The sequence below is a fragment of the Calidris pugnax genome, unplaced genomic scaffold, assembly GCF_001431845.1.
Source record: "Calidris pugnax isolate Ruff unplaced genomic scaffold, ASM143184v1 scaffold133, whole genome shotgun sequence".
In the NCBI taxonomy this organism is placed as follows: domain Eukaryota; kingdom Metazoa; phylum Chordata; class Aves; order Charadriiformes; family Scolopacidae; genus Calidris; species Calidris pugnax.
Window position 1 is genome coordinate 4594674 of NW_015090977.1, and position 18429 is coordinate 4613102.

Sequence of the window (18429 nt, forward strand, 5' to 3'; positions counted from 1 at the left end):
CCGCCCCCGCAGGTACCGGGGAGGGGGCGGCGAGGCGGGGCCGGGCCGGCGGCGGGGCGGAGCCGGGGGTGGTGGGGGGTGCCCGCCATGTTCCCCTCAGGGCGGGCTGGGCCCGGCGGCCGGGGGACTCGGGGGCGACCGAACCCCCCCAATGGCTCCAGAGGGGACCGTAGGGCCCGTGGAGGTGCTGGGCCCCGAGGGGGAGCCCAGGCCGGGGACAAAGCATGGTCTCCCCGGGGTGTTTCATAGCATCATGAGGTGATTTGGGCTGGAGGGAACCTCAAAGATGACCCCCCCCTGCCCGACCCACCTCCCACCACAGCAGGCTGCTCCAAGCCCCGTCCAACCTGGCCCTGAACACCTCCAGGGATGGGGCAAAGAGTTGTGATTTAAGAGCCCGTGTGGCTTTGCCCAAATAACCTTACTGATGCACCCAGCGAAGCCCAGCCAGGCCTTACCCGAGTTTCATACATTAATCAAAAAAAAACAAACAAAACCAGCTTAGCCTTTTGGCCTCAGCGATTTCTATCAACTTTCTTCATTCAACATTTATTGATATGACAAACCGTATCTCTACGGCCAGCCCGAGGAGTACCGACCATTAATCTCCTCACGCATTTGGCACTGAGGATCATCTCTCCTTCCCCGTCTTTGCCGGATAAAGACATTACTAGGAAAGAAAAGCGGCTTCGAGCAAGCGGCGCAGTAACGCTGGAGCTGTAAAAAAACAAAGCAGGGAAGGGACGTTTCCCCAAAAGCAGCTGGAAAATTTCTCAGCTCTACAAGAATCCTGTACAGAGACTTTTCATGCTGCAGCATCAGGGCTGCAGGAATAAATCATGGAAATACCTTATCTTGATAAGTTTCCCCCTTCACTGCTTTTTTTCTCCTTCGTTGTTATTTCCACAGGGAGAAGATAATTTCACTTACTGTCCAGCAACAGGCCTAGCTAAAGGAAATGAGCACTCGGAATTCGCTGGCTGGGCATTTCCATTTCCAGGGGTGTTTCTGACGGAGGAGTTCATTAGCGAAGATGAAGAATCTGAGATAGTTGAACTGATGGATCGAGATGACTGGAAACCATCACAGTCTGGCCGAAAGAAACAGGTTTGACTTGAGAAACCCATCTGTTCTTAGATCCCTCTGGAAAAGGAAAGCCGTTTTCAGTTAAAACCCAAAATATTTAGATGTTTCATTAAACGTTTTCCTTTGAAAGCTTTTCCTGAAATCAATTGCAAGAATTGCTTGCAGTTAAAGTCAGCTTCTTGCAAAAATACATGATAGTTGCAACAAACAGTATTTGATGGTGCAGTTCACACAATCTCCAAGTGAAATAAGTGAGGTTTTCAACTTGTTTTTATTTTACTGGTGAGAAACCCAACTCCAGGTAAATTAATGTAGCTTCTCTGAGTCCTTTTGCAACCTGGTGACCAGGTCACTGGAAGAGATGAGAAAAGAATTCAAAAGTTGAAAAGAACTCAAAAGTCTTGTCCGTGAGCCTTGAGGGGATCACAGCCCCTCCAAAAAGACTCGTCCTAGATTTTTCCCCAACACTAACTTTTTCCACCCTCTTCTTTTCCAACAGGACTACGGACCCAAAGTGAACTTCAAGAAACAAAGGCTGAAAGCTGGCAGCTTTACCGGTTTGCCAAGTTTCAGTAAAAAGATTGTGGCGCAAATGAAGGCCTGCCCCGTGCTGGGCGGCTTCTTACCTGTTGAACAATGTAACCTGGACTACAGGCCAGAAAGAGGTTCTGCCATCGACCCACATTTTGATGACTGGTGGCTTTGGGGAGAGCGCCTGGTTAGCTTAAACTTGCTCTCAAAAACCGTGTTATCCATGTCTTGTGATTCCGAGGACACTATCCAATTATTTCCCACTTTCAGTCAAGAGAATGGGGAATTAAGTCCCCCTGGACCTTTTACACAGACGTCAGCCTGCAAGAATTCAGACGGGGAGGGAATCAACCGCGTTTTATCCCCGTGGCTTGTTCCGAGTAAGGAGGTGACTGTCGCCGTCCACTTACCCCGGCGGTCTCTGGTGGTGCTGCACGGCGACGCGCGGTACAAGTGGAAACACGCCATTTACCGCAAACACATAGAGGGTCGCCGGGTGTGTGTCACCTTCAGGGAGCTGTCTGCGGAGTTCAGCGCCGGCGGGAGGCACGGGGAACTGGGTAAAGAACTGCTAGAAACAGCTCTCTCCTTCCAAGGAAGGCCCGTGTGATCAGCGAGAGGAAGCGGGCGGCGCCGTTTTATGTTTAGGAAATTCGAATTTGAAAAATAAAGCACAGGATTTTGTACAACTCGGTGTATTCCTGACACGTGCGTTAAGGAACCGGGTGTGTATAGAGACAGAAATTTAACAAACAGAAATAAGAGAGGGTGAGGGAGGGGTGGGGTGCTTGTTGCTTCAAAGACAGTGAAATCTCCCGGGCAGTGGGAGCTTTTAGGCAAAAGTGAGAAATAAGCTGTTGTATTCATCAGCTGCATCGTGGAAAAAAACACACGCAAAAAAAAATACTTAAATTAAACCAAGGAAGAAACTTAGAATCATTAAACTGAGTGTCAAGCAGCCCTTGGCACAGATTTCAGCCCAAGCCCTGCAGCAGATTTTAACCTTTCCTGGCCTGTAGTGGGTTCTCTCCCACCGCTCTCAGCGCTGCGCTGGGCCCTAGGGACACAACTGTCTTCTCACCCGCTTCAGAGAGCAGCTCTCCAGGGGAGGAGGGTAAGCAAGCACCTCTCCACAGATAACACAACACACTGAGAACTAATTAAAGTAATTATTCCTGTGCTGAAGAGAGGTGCTCTAACAGGGAGGCTTAATCATAAATACTGTGTGTGACCTCTATCTTCTGGGACCCACGAGCAGAGGGGCGATGCCGACGCTGGTGCAGCGACAGCTTGGGCAGAGTTCAGAGCAAGGACTCGCACAGACTGTGTTATTTTCTGATCATTTGTCATCTCTGAACCCCGCTGTCAACTGTCAGCAGCAGGAGGCTGATTTGGGGGAAGGAGCTGGGCAACAGACTGCGGCACTGGCGGCTATCATTTTTTTTCTTGGCACCTCCAAGCAGCCAGGTTTGAGTCATGCCTTGTACCTAAGATTCAAGTAGTCATTTGTAGCAGAAGCTGATTTGAGGCCATCTGTCTGCTCCGAACAAACTTCTGTGCTCTTGAAAATGGAGTTGTGCCACGGAAAAAGTGTGAGCCTTTATTAAACACAGTTGTGTCACCACAACCATTCAGCACAGTCACACCTCCAGCAGTAAAACACAGCGCTGCCTGGTTTTAGTTGGTAAGGAAAGGGGGACATTTCATTATTTGGAAATTTATACATGGGATTTCAGCATCCCTGCACAGCTGGATTCTGCCCTGGAAGTTCTTCCATGGCACAACGCAGAGGTTTTACTGTATGGAGATGCACGAGGGAGGGAGCTCTTCACCCAACAAAACACTAGAAATCCGTTGGGTGAATCAGGCTATTTTTTTATCGGTTTCAGCTAACAGATAAAACTACAGTCCTTTGTAGCTGTTTCAGTTTAGCCCAGTATTTAAAAAGCTGTGAACATCTACGTGGTAATTCCAACAGGGATTCATGAGAGGGGCTCCCATGGGCAGCCCTGAACCCCAGACCTCCCCCAAACCGATGGCCGAGCGTCCCCGATGTGCTCCAGCCATGGTTTCGGCAGTCACCGTGTGCCATCTCTGATGGGAACCCACCACTGCAAACCAGTATACCACAGGCTGGCCACACTCACTCAAAACGAGCTTTATCCCAGGAAATCACTCATCATCTGCCACCGCTCCAGCTCACTCCCAAAAGCAGGACCTCGTGCTCTCAAAATACCAGTTTCTAACCTTTTTCTGGCAGACTGGCGCGACCACCACTGCGTCGCCGGTGTCCGTGGGGCTCAGTGATGTCCACACAGGCCACCAGGAGCTGCCATGGGAGCGGAGGACCTTGGGCCAAGCAGGAGGACACGGCTGGGGCCCAGCACAAAGCCACACAACGGGAGGAAACCCTTTCACAGATAAAGCAAACCTTGAGCCCGTATCCTCACCGTCCTTTCAGTGCAGAGCCTCTCCAGCAATCAGCTCTTTGCCCAGCAAACTGTGGCCACGGAGCGTTTCCATTAATGCTTGGCCCTTATTTCCAATGCTCCCTTTTAGATTGATATTGTGCTCTCAGCCCATTAAAATACTTTCTGCGCGCGTACCTGCTGTTTCATTCTCTCTGCGGTGAAAGCAGATGATGGCTTCCGATGAATCACAGCCACAATAACAAGATACAGATATTAGCTCGTTTTGTGCTCTGCATTTGTTAGCTGACTTTTTCTGCCTCGATCGAACTATACGGCAATACGCTGTTCTTGCCAGAAAATTCCAGCTCTTCCTAGTTGGTATCTTCAATGTGAAAAAATGCAAATCATTAAATACTGAGCCAAAAACTGAGGGCTTTGTCTAGATGGTTTTGAAGCCCAAAACGTAACCTACTCACTACACAGTCATTGTTACGTCTTTCTTTTGACACTTTTCATCTGTTAAACAGCCTCTTGGGCATCATCTGAGACCAAAATGCAGTTGCACACGTCGGTTCTGTGTTACTTTCTAAAACTTTACGTACATTCTCTCCTAAGAAGCCAGAATCGCAGCGTTGCAGAACATTTAACAATTGGTTTGGACTCTCCAGTATCACAGAAATCTGAGAAAAGTAGAAAGAGGTTTTAATCTTAATTAATTAGCTCTCAAATATAATTCCAGCTAGTGTTCCTAATGTGAGACAAACTTTAATGATCTTCGTGTTAGAGGAATCCCTATCACAGTTGTTTATCTCCTTAACCAAGATTAGCACTTGTAAAACACACGCCAAGAAACAGGCCCTCATTAAAAGGAAGTGCATCTAATTGTTATCTACTTGTGTACTTAAAAAGGAGAAGGATAATATCTAACCAAGCTTTTTTTTTTTTTTTAAAAAAAAAAAGGCAAAACCCAAGTTAACCCATAGAGGATGCTGGAGGACTTGATCTGCCTTTCAAAAAAAACCAGTCTGAAATCAGCCAGAAGCGTAAAACTGAGCAAGTTTATCCAGTTTCTGTCACGCAGCTGGACAATAACTGAGATACACACATTGTTCTACATTAAATATTGTTCATGCAGAGATAAAACAAAAATAGGCAAAGCTAAAATACAGAGATTTTTTTTTTTCCTCCTTAGCACTTAGCGAACCCCACGTTGGAGACACAGGTATCGCTGGAGGTGCTTTCCAAATTCAGCCAGGCAGTAATTACTGAAACCCCTTTGTCTGAAACGGGCACAGAGGAGACAGCCTGCGAGAAGTTAATCAGAAAATAACCACACTGACCCAGTTGTGCCAGGACCTGAATTCAAGGTTGTGGCGTGCTGGGGGCAGGGGGGGAGTTATTGGGGAAGCTGTCTTAAAAGTAGATGCAACAAGAGGATAAAGAAGGTCCAGCAGCAGCGAAAGTCCCAAGGTCTTTTGTCTGTTTTAAGGCAGGGAAAGAAAAAGGACCTTATGAAATCCCATGGAAAGGCAAGAGGAGGACATGAAGTGTGAGCAATCCCACAGCCAGGCACCCTGCACCCCCATCCCCGAGCTGTCCCTGTGGGAAGCTGGGGTGACCAGAGCTGAGTCCCAGCCTCAGGGACCCGAAGGATGTTGGCTGTGTGTCTGCACCCACCCCCCCAGCTCTCTCTAAACACTTCCACATAGCTGAACGCTTACCGCAGCGCGCGCTCCACCCCGGGCTCTCGCACGGTATCGCTTTCATCCATCACGTGGGTCAGGCCCCACACGGTCGAATCCAACATCTTCTCCATCTCCCCCCGGTCATAAAGCTTCCCCGAGAGTCACATATCCACCGAGACAACGGGGCGGCAGCTACCGGAGCCAGGGCTGTCCCCAGGGCAACGTTAAAAATAGGGAGCTGGCAAAGTCAGAGCTGCCACTAACCCACAGCAAAGGGAGAACCCGATACTGCTCCCTCCGGCTCGCGTTCGTGCCCGGTCTTGACTCCTGCTAACGAGGGAAGGAGAGAGAGGAGTTGCCTCTTAAACCAGGTGCCCCAGGAACGACACAAAGCAGGGCCGGACCCCTGTCCTCAACAGCTCCTTTCCCTGCTTTAGGAAGGGTCTTCCCAGTGCTGCTGGAGCCTGCAGAGGCATTTTTCTGCCGGGGAAAAACTGTGCAAAAAAATATCTGAAAGAGGACTCTGGGCTCTGGAGTGAGATCGTGGCCGTCCCCTGCAGCAAGTCAAGGTGAGCCCCACTACAGAAACTGGAGAAATGGCCCAAACAAGGCAAGAACTGGTCCAGAGAGTCACAGCCCAAGGGAGCTGAGAACGGGGGCAAGAGCCATCCCAACCTGCAGCACCCCAGGGCCCATGGTTGACATGGAAAGCTGGCACATGTCAGGGGAAATCCTGGACACACCTCCCAGCCCAAGCATACGACTCCTGGGAGAAGCATCCTTGTGGTGGCATCGCAGGAACGGAGCCACCAGGAACTCGGGAGATCCCAGGAACGACAGACACCCCAGGAATGAGAGAGAGGTGACAGCACAGGAGGGAGGTGGCCAGACAAACCCAGCTGTGACCCAGCGTGCTGCCAGCCCCGCTGGGACACCAGCGACGGTGTGGAAAGGCAGGCATCTCCCTGCTTGACTGATGGGAATCCTGCTGAGGGCCACGGGGGCAGCAGCAGAAGCAAGGAGGATTTCTCTGGCGTTGTAGCACAGAAAACATCCATCTGGACAAGCACAGCATCCCTGCTCCTTTACGGATGAACGACCGTGGCTGGTGCCACAGGAGATCTTTCCACTGGACCCAACAGCAGTGAAAAGGTAAACAAGGTGGAGAAAGAGAGGCAGGGACAAGAAAAGCAAATGCTGTTGTTGGGGAAGGAGGAGGAGAGGAGTTCCAGCACCAAGGTGATGGGTAACCCGGAGAGATCCCACACAACAGAGACAAAAAGTACTCCCGCAGGGTTCTCATGGAAGGGAGAGCTCAGTGCCCAGAGACACAAAAAACAAAGCTGAGAGCAAAGATGGGAATTCACATTATTATTCTGTTTTAAGTGCATTTGCCCTCGGGACACCATCTCAAAGCGTACCTCAGCCTCCCTGCGATCGCACTCCAGTCACTGATCCGCTGTCTTGAGACTTATCTGGAGTCCAGTCCCACCAGAGCCTCACCAAGTTATTCTACAAAAATCAAAGCACAGTTTCTGCTGCATTTCTCCATTTGCTGAAATTTATTATATTTGCAAAGAATTAAATGAACGATCTGGCTGTTTCCAAGCGAGCTGCATTGCTTTCACAGCACTGAGTACACGCTGTGAAGCTCAATTTTTATTTTTAAATTACAAAAAACGGCTCAATACTTTCCTCAACCCCTTGAGCTTCACATTACATAGAGTCCTATTATTACTGATGTTAAAGGAAGACTGCAAAGTACAGAGGAGAGAGTCATCTTATCTGGTCTGGCTCTGGCCTCACAATAGAAATTTTGTTGGTAGAAGAGCCTACGTGTGTAATAACTGGCAGAAAACTCAGCTGTGATTTTGTTGTATAAACCTTTAATTTTTATTATGGTAAAAAGAGGAGGGAGAGAGGGCAGACTCCTGGGGAGATCGTATGAATTTCACGACCACCCACTTCCTGGAGGACACTTCTGATTTTTCACATATGTGCCTAAGTACAGACTAGTCATTTAGCACACAAAGACTATTTTCTTTGCTGCACATCGGCCAATATGGTACATGCCAACTGCGGCAAGAACAACAGATGAAAGCCACAGACACAGTGCTAAGCAACTTGTTCAGCGATGCTCGAACGCGCATGTAAACAAGAGAGATGAGAGTTGGGTTCCCCAGGCCCTCGACAGAGAGGAATACAGGGATAAGTCTCACCCTGCTGCACTGGGATTTGCCTGTACTCCCCGTTCTGGGAAGCTGACATGTAATACGCTGCCATTAGATTGCTCAAATCCCAGTGGAATAAGGGAGCGGGGTTAAATAGAACATTACAAACATCCTTAATGATTTCAGAGACCTATAAGGCCTGGGACACTCTGCAACTGCAACATGGGAGTGCAGAGCAGGAAATCTGCACAGGATCAGGGCCAAGAAAACGTGCTCATGCTCCTCTCAGCCCTGTGTGGCAGAAAGCCTCACTTTCCCTTAAAAAAAAGCTGATGATTGCAAACCACTCTTTTCCCTCCGCGAAGTTACCATAAATCATAAAATCATTTTTCCGGGAGTTTTCACCCACAAGGATGCTACAGAATTTACAGGCTTCCCTTGCTAAGCAATACAGACGTGCAAGTATCGTTTTCTCTGCTGCTGAGAGAGAAAGCCAGCTCAAATGAAAGGCGATAGCTCTTTAATGGCACACAGCTCTCCCGCCGCATCCAGCCCCGTCAGACTCGCCAGCACTGCTCCAGGTTCCACCAGAAAAGTTGCCTGCTTTGGTGGAGGGGGAAGGAAGCGTTCTTTTTTGACAGAGAAATGCTACAGCTGACAGAAAAAAAAAACCAAACCCAAAGAGCTGATGAAATAGGCAGGACTGGGGACTGTTCTCTCCAGCAAACCAGGCAAAGACACTGCAATAATACATAAATGAAGACAACATCGCGACAGATTTCTACAACATGCTATATGCTGTCACTCCTTACCTCCTTGAAACTTGCTTTTCTAGTCCTTCAAAGTTTTGTCTCATTAAATTCCCTGTCACTGTTCTGTTTTAAGAATGTCCTTGTTAGAACTAAAACACCTGTAAGCCTTCCCTGGGCACTTTTGCCTCTTATTGGGAAAAAATACATGATCTTGGCATTCATTCAGCCTAAAGTGACAGATGCTAAAGTACAACAGAACTTCCCAGCCTCCTGCAATTCGAAATTCTACCTCCCCAGCTGTAAAAATATAGTAAGGAATAGCAAGAAAAAAAAAGAAGAAAAAAAAACAATATAAAAGCTAAGGCTGATTTCTTTCTGGTTATGTATTTATGGAACACTTGCTTTGGAACAAAGGTGACCAACACTCACAGTTTCTATTGTGCTTTCCTGGATGTCCTCAAGTCAGCTGCAGATACCCTCATTAACCAGCTCAGCTCTAGAAACGAGCTGCCAGTTAATTGCTGCTGCACCAACAGCCAAGGAGTTCTGACACATAAGACAGATCCTACACACACACACACACTGGTGTTTTGAACAGCTGATGCAGTTTGACTTTTGGCAATGGAATATTGCATTTGTAAAAAGCCCAGATTTTTGGCTACCTGAACCATAGTTAAGGTAGATCAAGTTTTGACCTTGAATTCCACGGCAGTGTTGATTTAAGTCTGCGAGTGTGTAGGACCAGAAACGGGCCAGAAACCCCGGCATCTGAAACAGCGCTAGAACCCACAGCAATATAGGGCAGGCAATTAGCATTTACATATTTAAGCCTCAAGACAATCCACCAGTGGGGCATCTCACCGACTAGCCAAACAGGGATTTTGCTCGTAGCCTCGGTGTGCTGGAAGCAGCCTCTGCCTCCCTGTCACACTACCTGCATGCCTCTGTCATGCCCGTCTAACTGCACTTTCAGTTTGTGAAGCTCTTCGATCTCCCGGTTGTGGCGCTCCGTTTTGTGCCGCACCAACGAGCGGTAGAAGTGAATGGTGAAGACGACAAAAATCAGACCCACTGGGACCATGATGATGGTGGAGACCAAGGCCGACTGCCAACCTGCGTGGCCGCTGGGCTTCTCGGCGTTGGCGGTCTCGTTTTTCAGGATGGAGCCCACGGGCAGGAATTTTATCCAGCACAGAAGCACGACTTCTGCAAGGAAAAGGAGGATCCCCAGGACGGTGGAGAAGCCCCACGCCAGCTCGATGTAGGGGTGCATGCGCTCGTGGGGGGACTCGCTGATGGAGTTCAGGTTGTGGATGTTGCTCACTGCTTCCACGTTGGGCAGGATGCAGGTGCTGATGAGAAGGGCAAAGAGATGAACTGCCACCAGCACCGTCGTGCAGGCGCTGAAAGCGATCAGCAGCATCTGGGGGTACTTGTACTGCACCTCCAGCTGCACCTCCACCATGGCAACCTGGGGAGGGAAAAAGGAACAAAAAGCTCGTCAACAGCTGCTAGTTATCCTCTTTTCAAGGCTTTCATCTTCCTTCATTCAGGAAGAACACCTAAGGTCAAGTACACACTCAAGTGCTTTTTGGAATGGCAGCCTAGATGGATCATTTCTGTTTCCCAGGAAGACGTACACGAGGCTGCAGCTTGGCCTTTCCAACGGCTCAGGCGCAATTTTCTGAAATAACATTCTCTCCCCTCACAACCGTGAGCCATACGAACGGCATCAAACCCCAACACACAACAGAAGGAGCACGTTAGACAGCACGTGGAGCTCGGGGGCAGCTGACAGCCTGCTAGCCCCTCACGCCTTCTCCTTCCGCTCCTCACTCGCGGCTGCCGCGCAGGAAGTTTCGACTTCGGGCGCGTAAAAGAAAAAGCAAAAGCAAACAGGTCTTCTGGCCGGGGGCCAGGCAGGTTTCACTACCACCCCCCCCATGGGAACCACGCAAGCTACTTCATAATTCCGCAGTTAAAATAGCTGCCTTCTATTCTCAGAACATTGTACGTTCGTTTTTATTACAAATATGCCCAGATATGAGTTATTTATATCCTCAAATTTCTCCCTTGAGAGCTAATAACTTACCAATGGACTCAGCAGAAGTAGACTGCTACTGGCTTATGGGTGTGCTCAGCAGCCCAGACAGGAGTCTGTTTTCTCCCAACAAGAGCTATCGTATAGCAAGTCTCTAAAGCTGTCTCTTTTTTCTTTAAGCAAATAAAGCATAACAAGCAGAATAAGTGCAAGAGAGCAGGGGGCTTTCCTCAGATCAGAACTGGAGTCCTAGTACAGGCCTGTTAACTGGTTTTGCGTAAGAATTTGTAAAATTACTTAACCTAACTGGGAAGTAAAATAGTATTTCGGTGCAGTGCCACCCCTGAAAGGACTGCAGACACCTTTTGCTAAGAGAAGCCACAAAAACAGCAGACAAAACTATGAAATATTCCTCTCTAGGAACTGTTCCGATTATGCACATGTGGTGGTTTTACTTTTTTTTCTGTTTTGTTTTGGTTTTTTTTTTAAAGGTTCCTGTTTGCAGTTTACAGTAGTTCTTGGTGAAGAGCACAGAAAATAACAACGCGGGATTTGGCTTCACCATCTATTGCAAGGTCCATTTAGTAAATTAAAACACATTACACATTGCCTTGCATATGCTCTCTCTGCAGTTCCCCTTACATCGATCCGAGGAGGAGGAGGAGGAGATCAGACTTATTCTCTGCTGCCCTGTTCTGCACGATGAGCTTACGCAGCGCTGTGATTGTCAGTCTCACCCTATCAGCCCCGAAGAGCTCCAGGTATATTGTTCATTATCGGGTGCTGTAACACCCAGAGACATAGCACTCAGCAAGCTGAACAGGAATTGTACCTGCATGTTCAATTTATAGCTTTAGATTAAAGCTGAAAGCCTGGCCGATGTCAACATATCAATTTCTACTTGTTATCCTTCGCATGAGCAGCACTTTCCAGCTAATTGGATGTTTCCTCCCAGACTAACCTATTCCCTAGGGCTAGCTTCAGCTGTGCAAAGTGATGAATTTTTAACACTGACTGATGGCTCAGTAAGAGGTATTTCAAGGAAAAAAACATCAACAATCCAGATAGGGCAGCAAGGCAGAAAAAACAGCTCATTTAACTCGAACAAGTGCTGGAAAGGTGAGTGAGCTCTTACGGCTTTACCCCGTACAGACTGTCACGTCATCCTCTGACCGGGATAAGAGAAAGAGGACAAGCTGACATAACCCATTTAAAAATCATTAAATACTCTGCTTAGTCTGGAGAACTATTAATATGTCATGTTTGATACAATTATACTCTTCCGTGATAACAGCCCCCTTTATTTTAACCTCTTCCCAGTCAAGCCAAGGGCTTGACTTTGCAGGGCACTGAGGACTCCGCCGAGGCGCAGGGTATTTCAGCATAGGCTTAATTTTAAGTTTGAGAACCACCCTGTTGAGCTCCACACCCACAGGCTTTCTAAAGGACCAGATACTCAGCACATTTTAGAATTAAACTGCAATTAAATTACATGCAATTATAGGGCTTTTTTAGACCAGTATAGCCCAGATTGTCCACAACAAAGATGATGGACACGGAAGATTTCTTGAGAAATTTAGACCAGGATAGCTAGTATCAGGCAAAAGGATGACAAATGGCTTAACATAAACCACGTTACATTCCCACAGATGGTCTGGCAGCCTGTAAGAACAATCACTCCAGTAGATGTCTCAGGGTTTTGTTTTGCTTTTTAAAATCAAATACATATCCTGTAGCAATTAGACAAGTATTGAGAAGACTGATTAGCAGTAATAGCTCTTATTTCCATCAGGAAAGTTATTAAGGAGGTTTCCTAACCTCCCTCTAAATCTCTTCCATCTTTAGGGTCCCTAGGACAAAAGCAGTAGCCCTCAGCCCACTTCCAAACAGAGCTGGCACTGGAAAGGACCCACAGCCTCCTGATCTGCCCAACTCTGCCAGAAATACCAGAGACAGTAACGAGGAAGGTTCGCATTATTCTGCAGCCTGTCCAGAAGGAGCTGGATCAAAGCCACCGCCTGTTGATTAAATATCCATCAGCTCGTAATAATTTTCAGCCAATATGGAACTGGCTTGAATCAAACACACTGACAGGGAAGTAAATAAAGGAATAGCCAAGCCCTGTATGACATTTGTTTACATAGTTAAATGCACACAGGGCTTCAAGGAAACTCTTTAATTCTAAATAACTCCTCTGCTTTCATCAACAGCCAAATAGATGCTCTTATTGGAGAGTAAACATCCGTGTAGCAAATACCTGCCTGCCAAATTACCAGCGCAGAAATAACCTGGTAGGAAGGGATACCCCAGCTTTCACTGGAAGGTCCAGTATGATCAGCAGGGAAAAAGCTTGCTAAGAAAGAAAATTCCTTACTGCAAAAATTTGTATTTCCGACAAGTACTGATTTCAAGTATACTTATTATGTTAGGCTGGTGATTATAATTAACACTATTTATACCTACGCATTTATTTGACTTGCATTTTAAATACTTTAAAGAGAAGTCAAACGGTTAATTTTGTGTGTTTGCCAAGGACTTACAGCAACTTGCTGTTGTGTGAGTTGAGAAGGCACGCTTTGTTTTCAGATGGGTAGCTCAGCCCCACAGTGTGGGTGGGCTGCAAGCAACCCCCCCCAGTCCCAGTGATGCCAGCGACAGCCCACCCCAGCACCAGCACCTGCTCCTGTAACCATGCTGCCTAGATAGTTGAGTTCACAACAATAATAAACGTTCATTTAATCATCATGTTAAAGAGAAGAGTCACAAGTGATGAACACAGAACTTGGGGAGCCCAGAGGTACAAAGTGTGAGCACACGAGCGGCTTTTGAGAGTTAGAAAGCTTTGGAGGGAAAGAGATCTGCAGGAGAGCACTCAACTTTCTCCAAATGAGGAGGTGCTTTCTGCCATTCCAGCACGCCAGTGTGGTTACAAACCAAGGGAAGCTGGGTGAAAAGGTTTTGCAAGCATCACTCACACACAGCCAGAGAGGGGAGAGAATCGCAAAGCGACCACGTGCCCTCTCTCCCCTGCAGCCTCTTCCCACTTCACTCCCCGCTCACGTTTCTCCAGCTTCACTTTGGGGCACCAACTTCGTCACCCCAGGCTTGTCATGTTACAGATGAGTCACGCTCTGGGGGATCAGGGAAGGAAAAAGCATCAGAAGCAGCTAAAATAAAACAAGGAAAGCTATCCAGAAAGTTCCCGAGAACTTTTTCACGGTGAGGGTGGCAGAGCCCTGGGACAGGCTGCCCAGGGAGGGTGTGGAGTCCCCTTCTTTGGAGATTTTCAAGACCCGCCTGGCTGCTCCTGAGTAACATGCTCTGACAAGCTCTGGGTGGTCCTGCTTCAGCAGGGGAGTTGGACTAGATTATCTCTAGGGTCCCTTCCAACTCTAAAAATTCAGTGAAATTCAGTGAAATCTGTTTTCTCCCCAGCTTCTGAGCTGCAGGACGAACCACCTCCACATCACCTCCTGCTCACCCAGGAGCTGCCCTCTGCCTCTCTGCGTTCAGCTGACAGACCTCGGGAACACCCAGACCTGCCCATTTCCTGAGCAGAAACCTCCCCCAAAACAGGTTTCAATTCTCACTCCCAACAAGCCAGTAGCAGAGGGGAGACAGAGAGGCTCACACCGACACACCACGGCCCTGCTTTGCTTAACACCATGGCCCTGGACCACTGACTGTCTCCACCTTGTTTATTTCCTCGCTCCCTGACATGGCTTTGACCTACGCAGATCGCTTCCAGATAACACCCAAGTGGTGCAGGGAGGAAAGCAAGTACCAGGGATTATCCCCAATAGGCAGCACTGACAAAAATACACCAGGTTTGGCTGCCTTCAAGCTACAGAGCCCGAAGCTGCGGGGCCTCTTCTCACACCTCAGCGTATAACACGATCTCCCCGATCACGCTACGCACACTTCGCTCTGGCAGACTGTGACCCAACCTCCACCTTATTTTAGACGCCGTGACCTGAAAAAAACCACACACCAGAAATTAAGATAATGTTCAGGACCACAGGGACCGCAGGGGCCCGGAGGAGCTCCACGCCCAAGCGCAACCTCACGCGAAGGCAGCCAGCGATGAATGGCCTCGGGGCCCAGGTGCCGTATTGTTTAGCAACCATTGAAAAAGTGCTGGCGGAGCATTTTGGATCGCTTGCAGGTAGGGGATTAGTAATTTTAAAGGGCTGATTTGGGAGTGCGTGGGTTGACTGTTATGCAGCTCATGTATCCTTGAGAGAGCCAGCCTCAAACTTTTCAGCAGCAGCCAAAGCAGAAGCCCCCAAGGCAGATGCCTCCTGCCTTTTCAGAAAACAGCAGCATGTCCTGCGTCTTCCCGGGAGGAAAACACTGATTAATAGATGATTTTAGAGAACCAAAACCTTCCTGATTCAGAAAGTGTTGCTACGAAGTACACGTACCATTGCAAATCCAGAGAGCAGAGCAGAGGTTCTGCTGGAAGCTTTCAGTTTGGCTCGGCTCAGGTACAATTTTCTCCAGGAAAGGGCTTGAACGGAGTGGTGGTTTGATGTGACCAATTCCAGATAGCTGCGCCGCACCCAGTCCCGATAATCCATGCCTTTGGTGCCAGGTTCAGAGCAGCAAGCAGGAGTGGAAGGATCCACCGGCACGTTTAATTCAGCACTCATGATGAGAGAAATGCTGAGGGAACAAAATAATCACGTTCAGGAGGAGGCAGCAGACAGGACAAGCATCGACTGCTAGAAAAGCTAGGTTTAAATAAAGTCACCCTCAGTCAGTAGAAAAATACCATCACACTCACAAGGCACAGAACAGGGAAAGGACCACCCTTAACTGCTAAAAATGACTGTTAAGAACTAGGAAAGATTACACAGGTAAAGCCAGGAGCTGCTCCAGCAGGGATTCGGAAAGGCTGCACAGCATCTGGCTTTTCATTTCAAAGCTGGCATCTCGGCTTTCCCCTGTAATTCCTCCTTGCTCGTAACTAATTTGTTTTACGTACAGACGCTTTGGAAATAGGGCCCCCATCTCACCATTTCATTTTAAGCTGACAGTTAATTTCACAGCACATCATGGATTGGCTCCAAACGCATCTCCTTAGAGTACCAAAGTAACACCAGTGAGCACGTTCAGGGAGTTTTTGTGCTCTTTCTTTTGAAACCAGTTGGGTTTTTTTTTTTCTGATTAAACCATTGCTCATCATAGCTCAGCTCAGACAGACACAGTTCTTCCCCGAGACTTCCCCGGTAGTCACAGAGCTGAACGCTGTGTAGGGTTAACAAATGAACTTCCTGGCCTTCTGCAGTGGGAAGTTAAATTTCCTGAACTGCTCACACACCCCTTATCAGCCCCATCTGATGAAGAATCCTCCTCCCTTACTTCCGCCGGTAGCTCTTAGCACGGGGGAAAGGAAAAGACAATTCCAAGGGGAAAAGCGAGCCGCCTTCCAGCTAGTTTCAGCATCTTCAGATTCAAGAGATTACACTGAAAGATGTAAGAAAGCAGCAAAGCTGTTTCAGGCACTGGGTGCCACAGCTGTGAGAAGAGACAAGTGTGGGGTCCAAGCCACCCCCTGCCCACACCACACCATTGCTGGGCTGCTGCCGGATGGGTCTGGTGATCTCCAGCTCCGGTGACCTCCACGCCATTCACAGAGATGGAACAGAATTCCCTAAATGCTTTGAGAAAAAATTTCTCAAATGACTTACCAGCTCCTAGGAGGAGGAGATGCCCGCCTGGAATCACGCACGGCGTGGTACTAATTAGTCCCAGCACCACACCTCAAGGTCACAGGCACCTCGCTGTTGGCTTGAGAGGAGCCCCACAGCCCTGCTCGCATCCCCCCGCCTCCACCCAGCCCTCCCTCCGCTCGGGCCACACGGCGACAGCTAATAAACCCACATTTGCTGTGAGATTTGAGGAAGTGGCAAAGATAAAAAGGACATCAACTGCCCACATCTCCGAATGCTACTACTGAAAAGGAACAGAGCCATTCCAGGCACAGTAAGAAAGCTTTTGCAGCAGCAAATAAAGCACTGCAGGGTCGTAAGAGTTGTCTGTCCCTCCTGGGCATGGTGGGATTTCAGATTCCAGCCCCCTCAGACATAATAAGGATGGCAGCAAGAGCACAAGACTTGTTTTTCCGGGCAGGTTTTGACAAGGCCACTATTACAGCCCCTGGAGGACGCCAGGATGGCTCCTGAACTGCTCAGCAGTTTTCAGATTATTAAAAAGAAAAACAAACAAACCAAAAGTAAAGGAACTTTCACACGACAATGAAAACCAGAACAGAGTAACAAGGACAAACCTCCTCACTTGCTCTGTGTTTCCAGAAAAAGGTAAGAAACACCTATTTTTACAGAAGTAGGGAAAAAAACCACCAATCTCTCCCCAAGGCTGCTGGGAGGATCGGAGCAGAGACATTCTGTGAGCAGCAGAAGCTGTTTCCTGTGACAACATCCTGTGTGGATTCTGCAACATACAGTGTGGGGTGAATTTATTTGCTTTGTCCATAGTTGGGACACTGAGGGCCTCTACCCTGCCACTATTTTCACAAAACACGTAGGAACTTGGTACGTAGGAAACTTCAACCCCTGGGACAAATTCCATTGAAAAGACGAATTCAGAGGTTACAGAGGGAGAGCAAAAGTACCCAATCACATCCGCTTCTTTCCTTAGAAAAATAAGCTAAAAATACCACAAGGATGAATTTTCACTCTGGAGCAGCTCAAGAGTTGTTCCCAAATAAGTAAACAACTTCAGAATCAAATCCATAAACACAAACGTAGCCCAAACAAGCAGTAACAGGACAGCAAACTCACCTTGCTGGCTATGGACATGGAGGGACTGGGTGGAGGGCTCCGAGGGCTGCAACACAAGACCAAAGAAGCATTTTACACTTACTGTATCTTAAGCAGTTTTACTCTGGGAATACTTTCCAGCCAGTTATCTGCATCAGGGGGAGAGTTATTCTGGAGATTCCACGGTCCTGCCTTGCAACGTTAAAGGTTTAGGACACTTGGCTCTTACAGAAATAAGTATCCCTCAGGGTTTTACCGCACAGGGCTGTTGAGTTTTGGATGGAGAATCAGGATTTCCCTAGGAGACCTCTTCCTCAGCCTAACAGCCAGCTCTGGCCAAGCCCATCCCAGCTGTGCCTTTACTCACTTCCGTTGCACCACTGATGGGTTTGACCCCTCCGCGTTTCACACCACCCAAGGCAGAAATCTCTCTGCGATTCCTGTCTCATATCGATTTTGTTAATCTGTCCAGCCCTGTCCTTTGGAGCAGCCAGTGAAGTGGGGAAAGCCTTCCCCGTGCCTTATGCCTCAGCCGCCCCCGTGCAGCTGGAAGCCCACGTGGGGGGATTTCTTCACAGCAGGGAACGAAGCAGACGGGGCTGAGACACACAGACCCCTCTCCCACCCCGAGTAATCGCCCACAGAGCTCTGTCTCAGCAGCACTGTCAGCTTCTCTGCCCAGCTTCGGGACACCAGACCCCTCTCAGACCCAGGTTTCTGCCCCAAAACCTGAGACCGATCTCCATATTTGTACCAGCACCTTTCTCTCCCTTCAAGAGCCCCCACCCTGCTTCTGCTGCTCTGGGCCTCCCAAGCTCAGCCCCCCTTTGCTATGAGGGACCCCTTCCCATATTCTCTTCAGGCTTGGGATCCCCCCAGCAGCACCCCTGGGGTGCCACACTGCCCAGGAAGGATGTGACACCCCCCACTCTCACCCCTCCTTACAGCAGTAAGGGGAACCCCCCCC

The 18429-nt window shown here is 48.5% G+C and overlaps 2 protein-coding genes across 2 annotated transcripts in view; one reads left to right on the plus strand and one right to left on the minus strand.

Annotated features, from left to right (window-relative positions):
* The window catches only part of ALKBH4 (alkB homolog 4, lysine demethylase), a 3622-nt gene extending 1319 nt beyond the window's left edge, over positions 1–2303 (plus strand). Inside the window, exons 3-4 of the mRNA XM_014953030.1 lie at positions 910–1107; positions 1586–2303. Coding sequence (XP_014808516.1) covers positions 910–1107; positions 1586–2227 — 840 coding nt within the window. The 3' untranslated portion in view covers positions 2228–2303. The remainder of the gene's footprint in view (positions 1–909; positions 1108–1585) is intronic.
* A 4949-nt stretch (positions 2304–7252) lies between these two features.
* ORAI2 (ORAI calcium release-activated calcium modulator 2) overlaps positions 7253–18429 on the minus strand; it is a 12567-nt gene continuing 1390 nt past the window's right edge. The window contains exons 2-4 of the mRNA XM_014953144.1: positions 17484–17529; positions 15102–15342; positions 7253–10107 (exon numbers count right to left, since the gene is read on the minus strand). Of these exons, the coding sequence (XP_014808630.1) occupies positions 9562–10107; positions 15102–15329 (774 nt within the window). The 5' untranslated portion in view covers positions 15330–15342; positions 17484–17529 and the 3' untranslated portion in view covers positions 7253–9561. The remainder of the gene's footprint in view (positions 10108–15101; positions 15343–17483; positions 17530–18429) is intronic.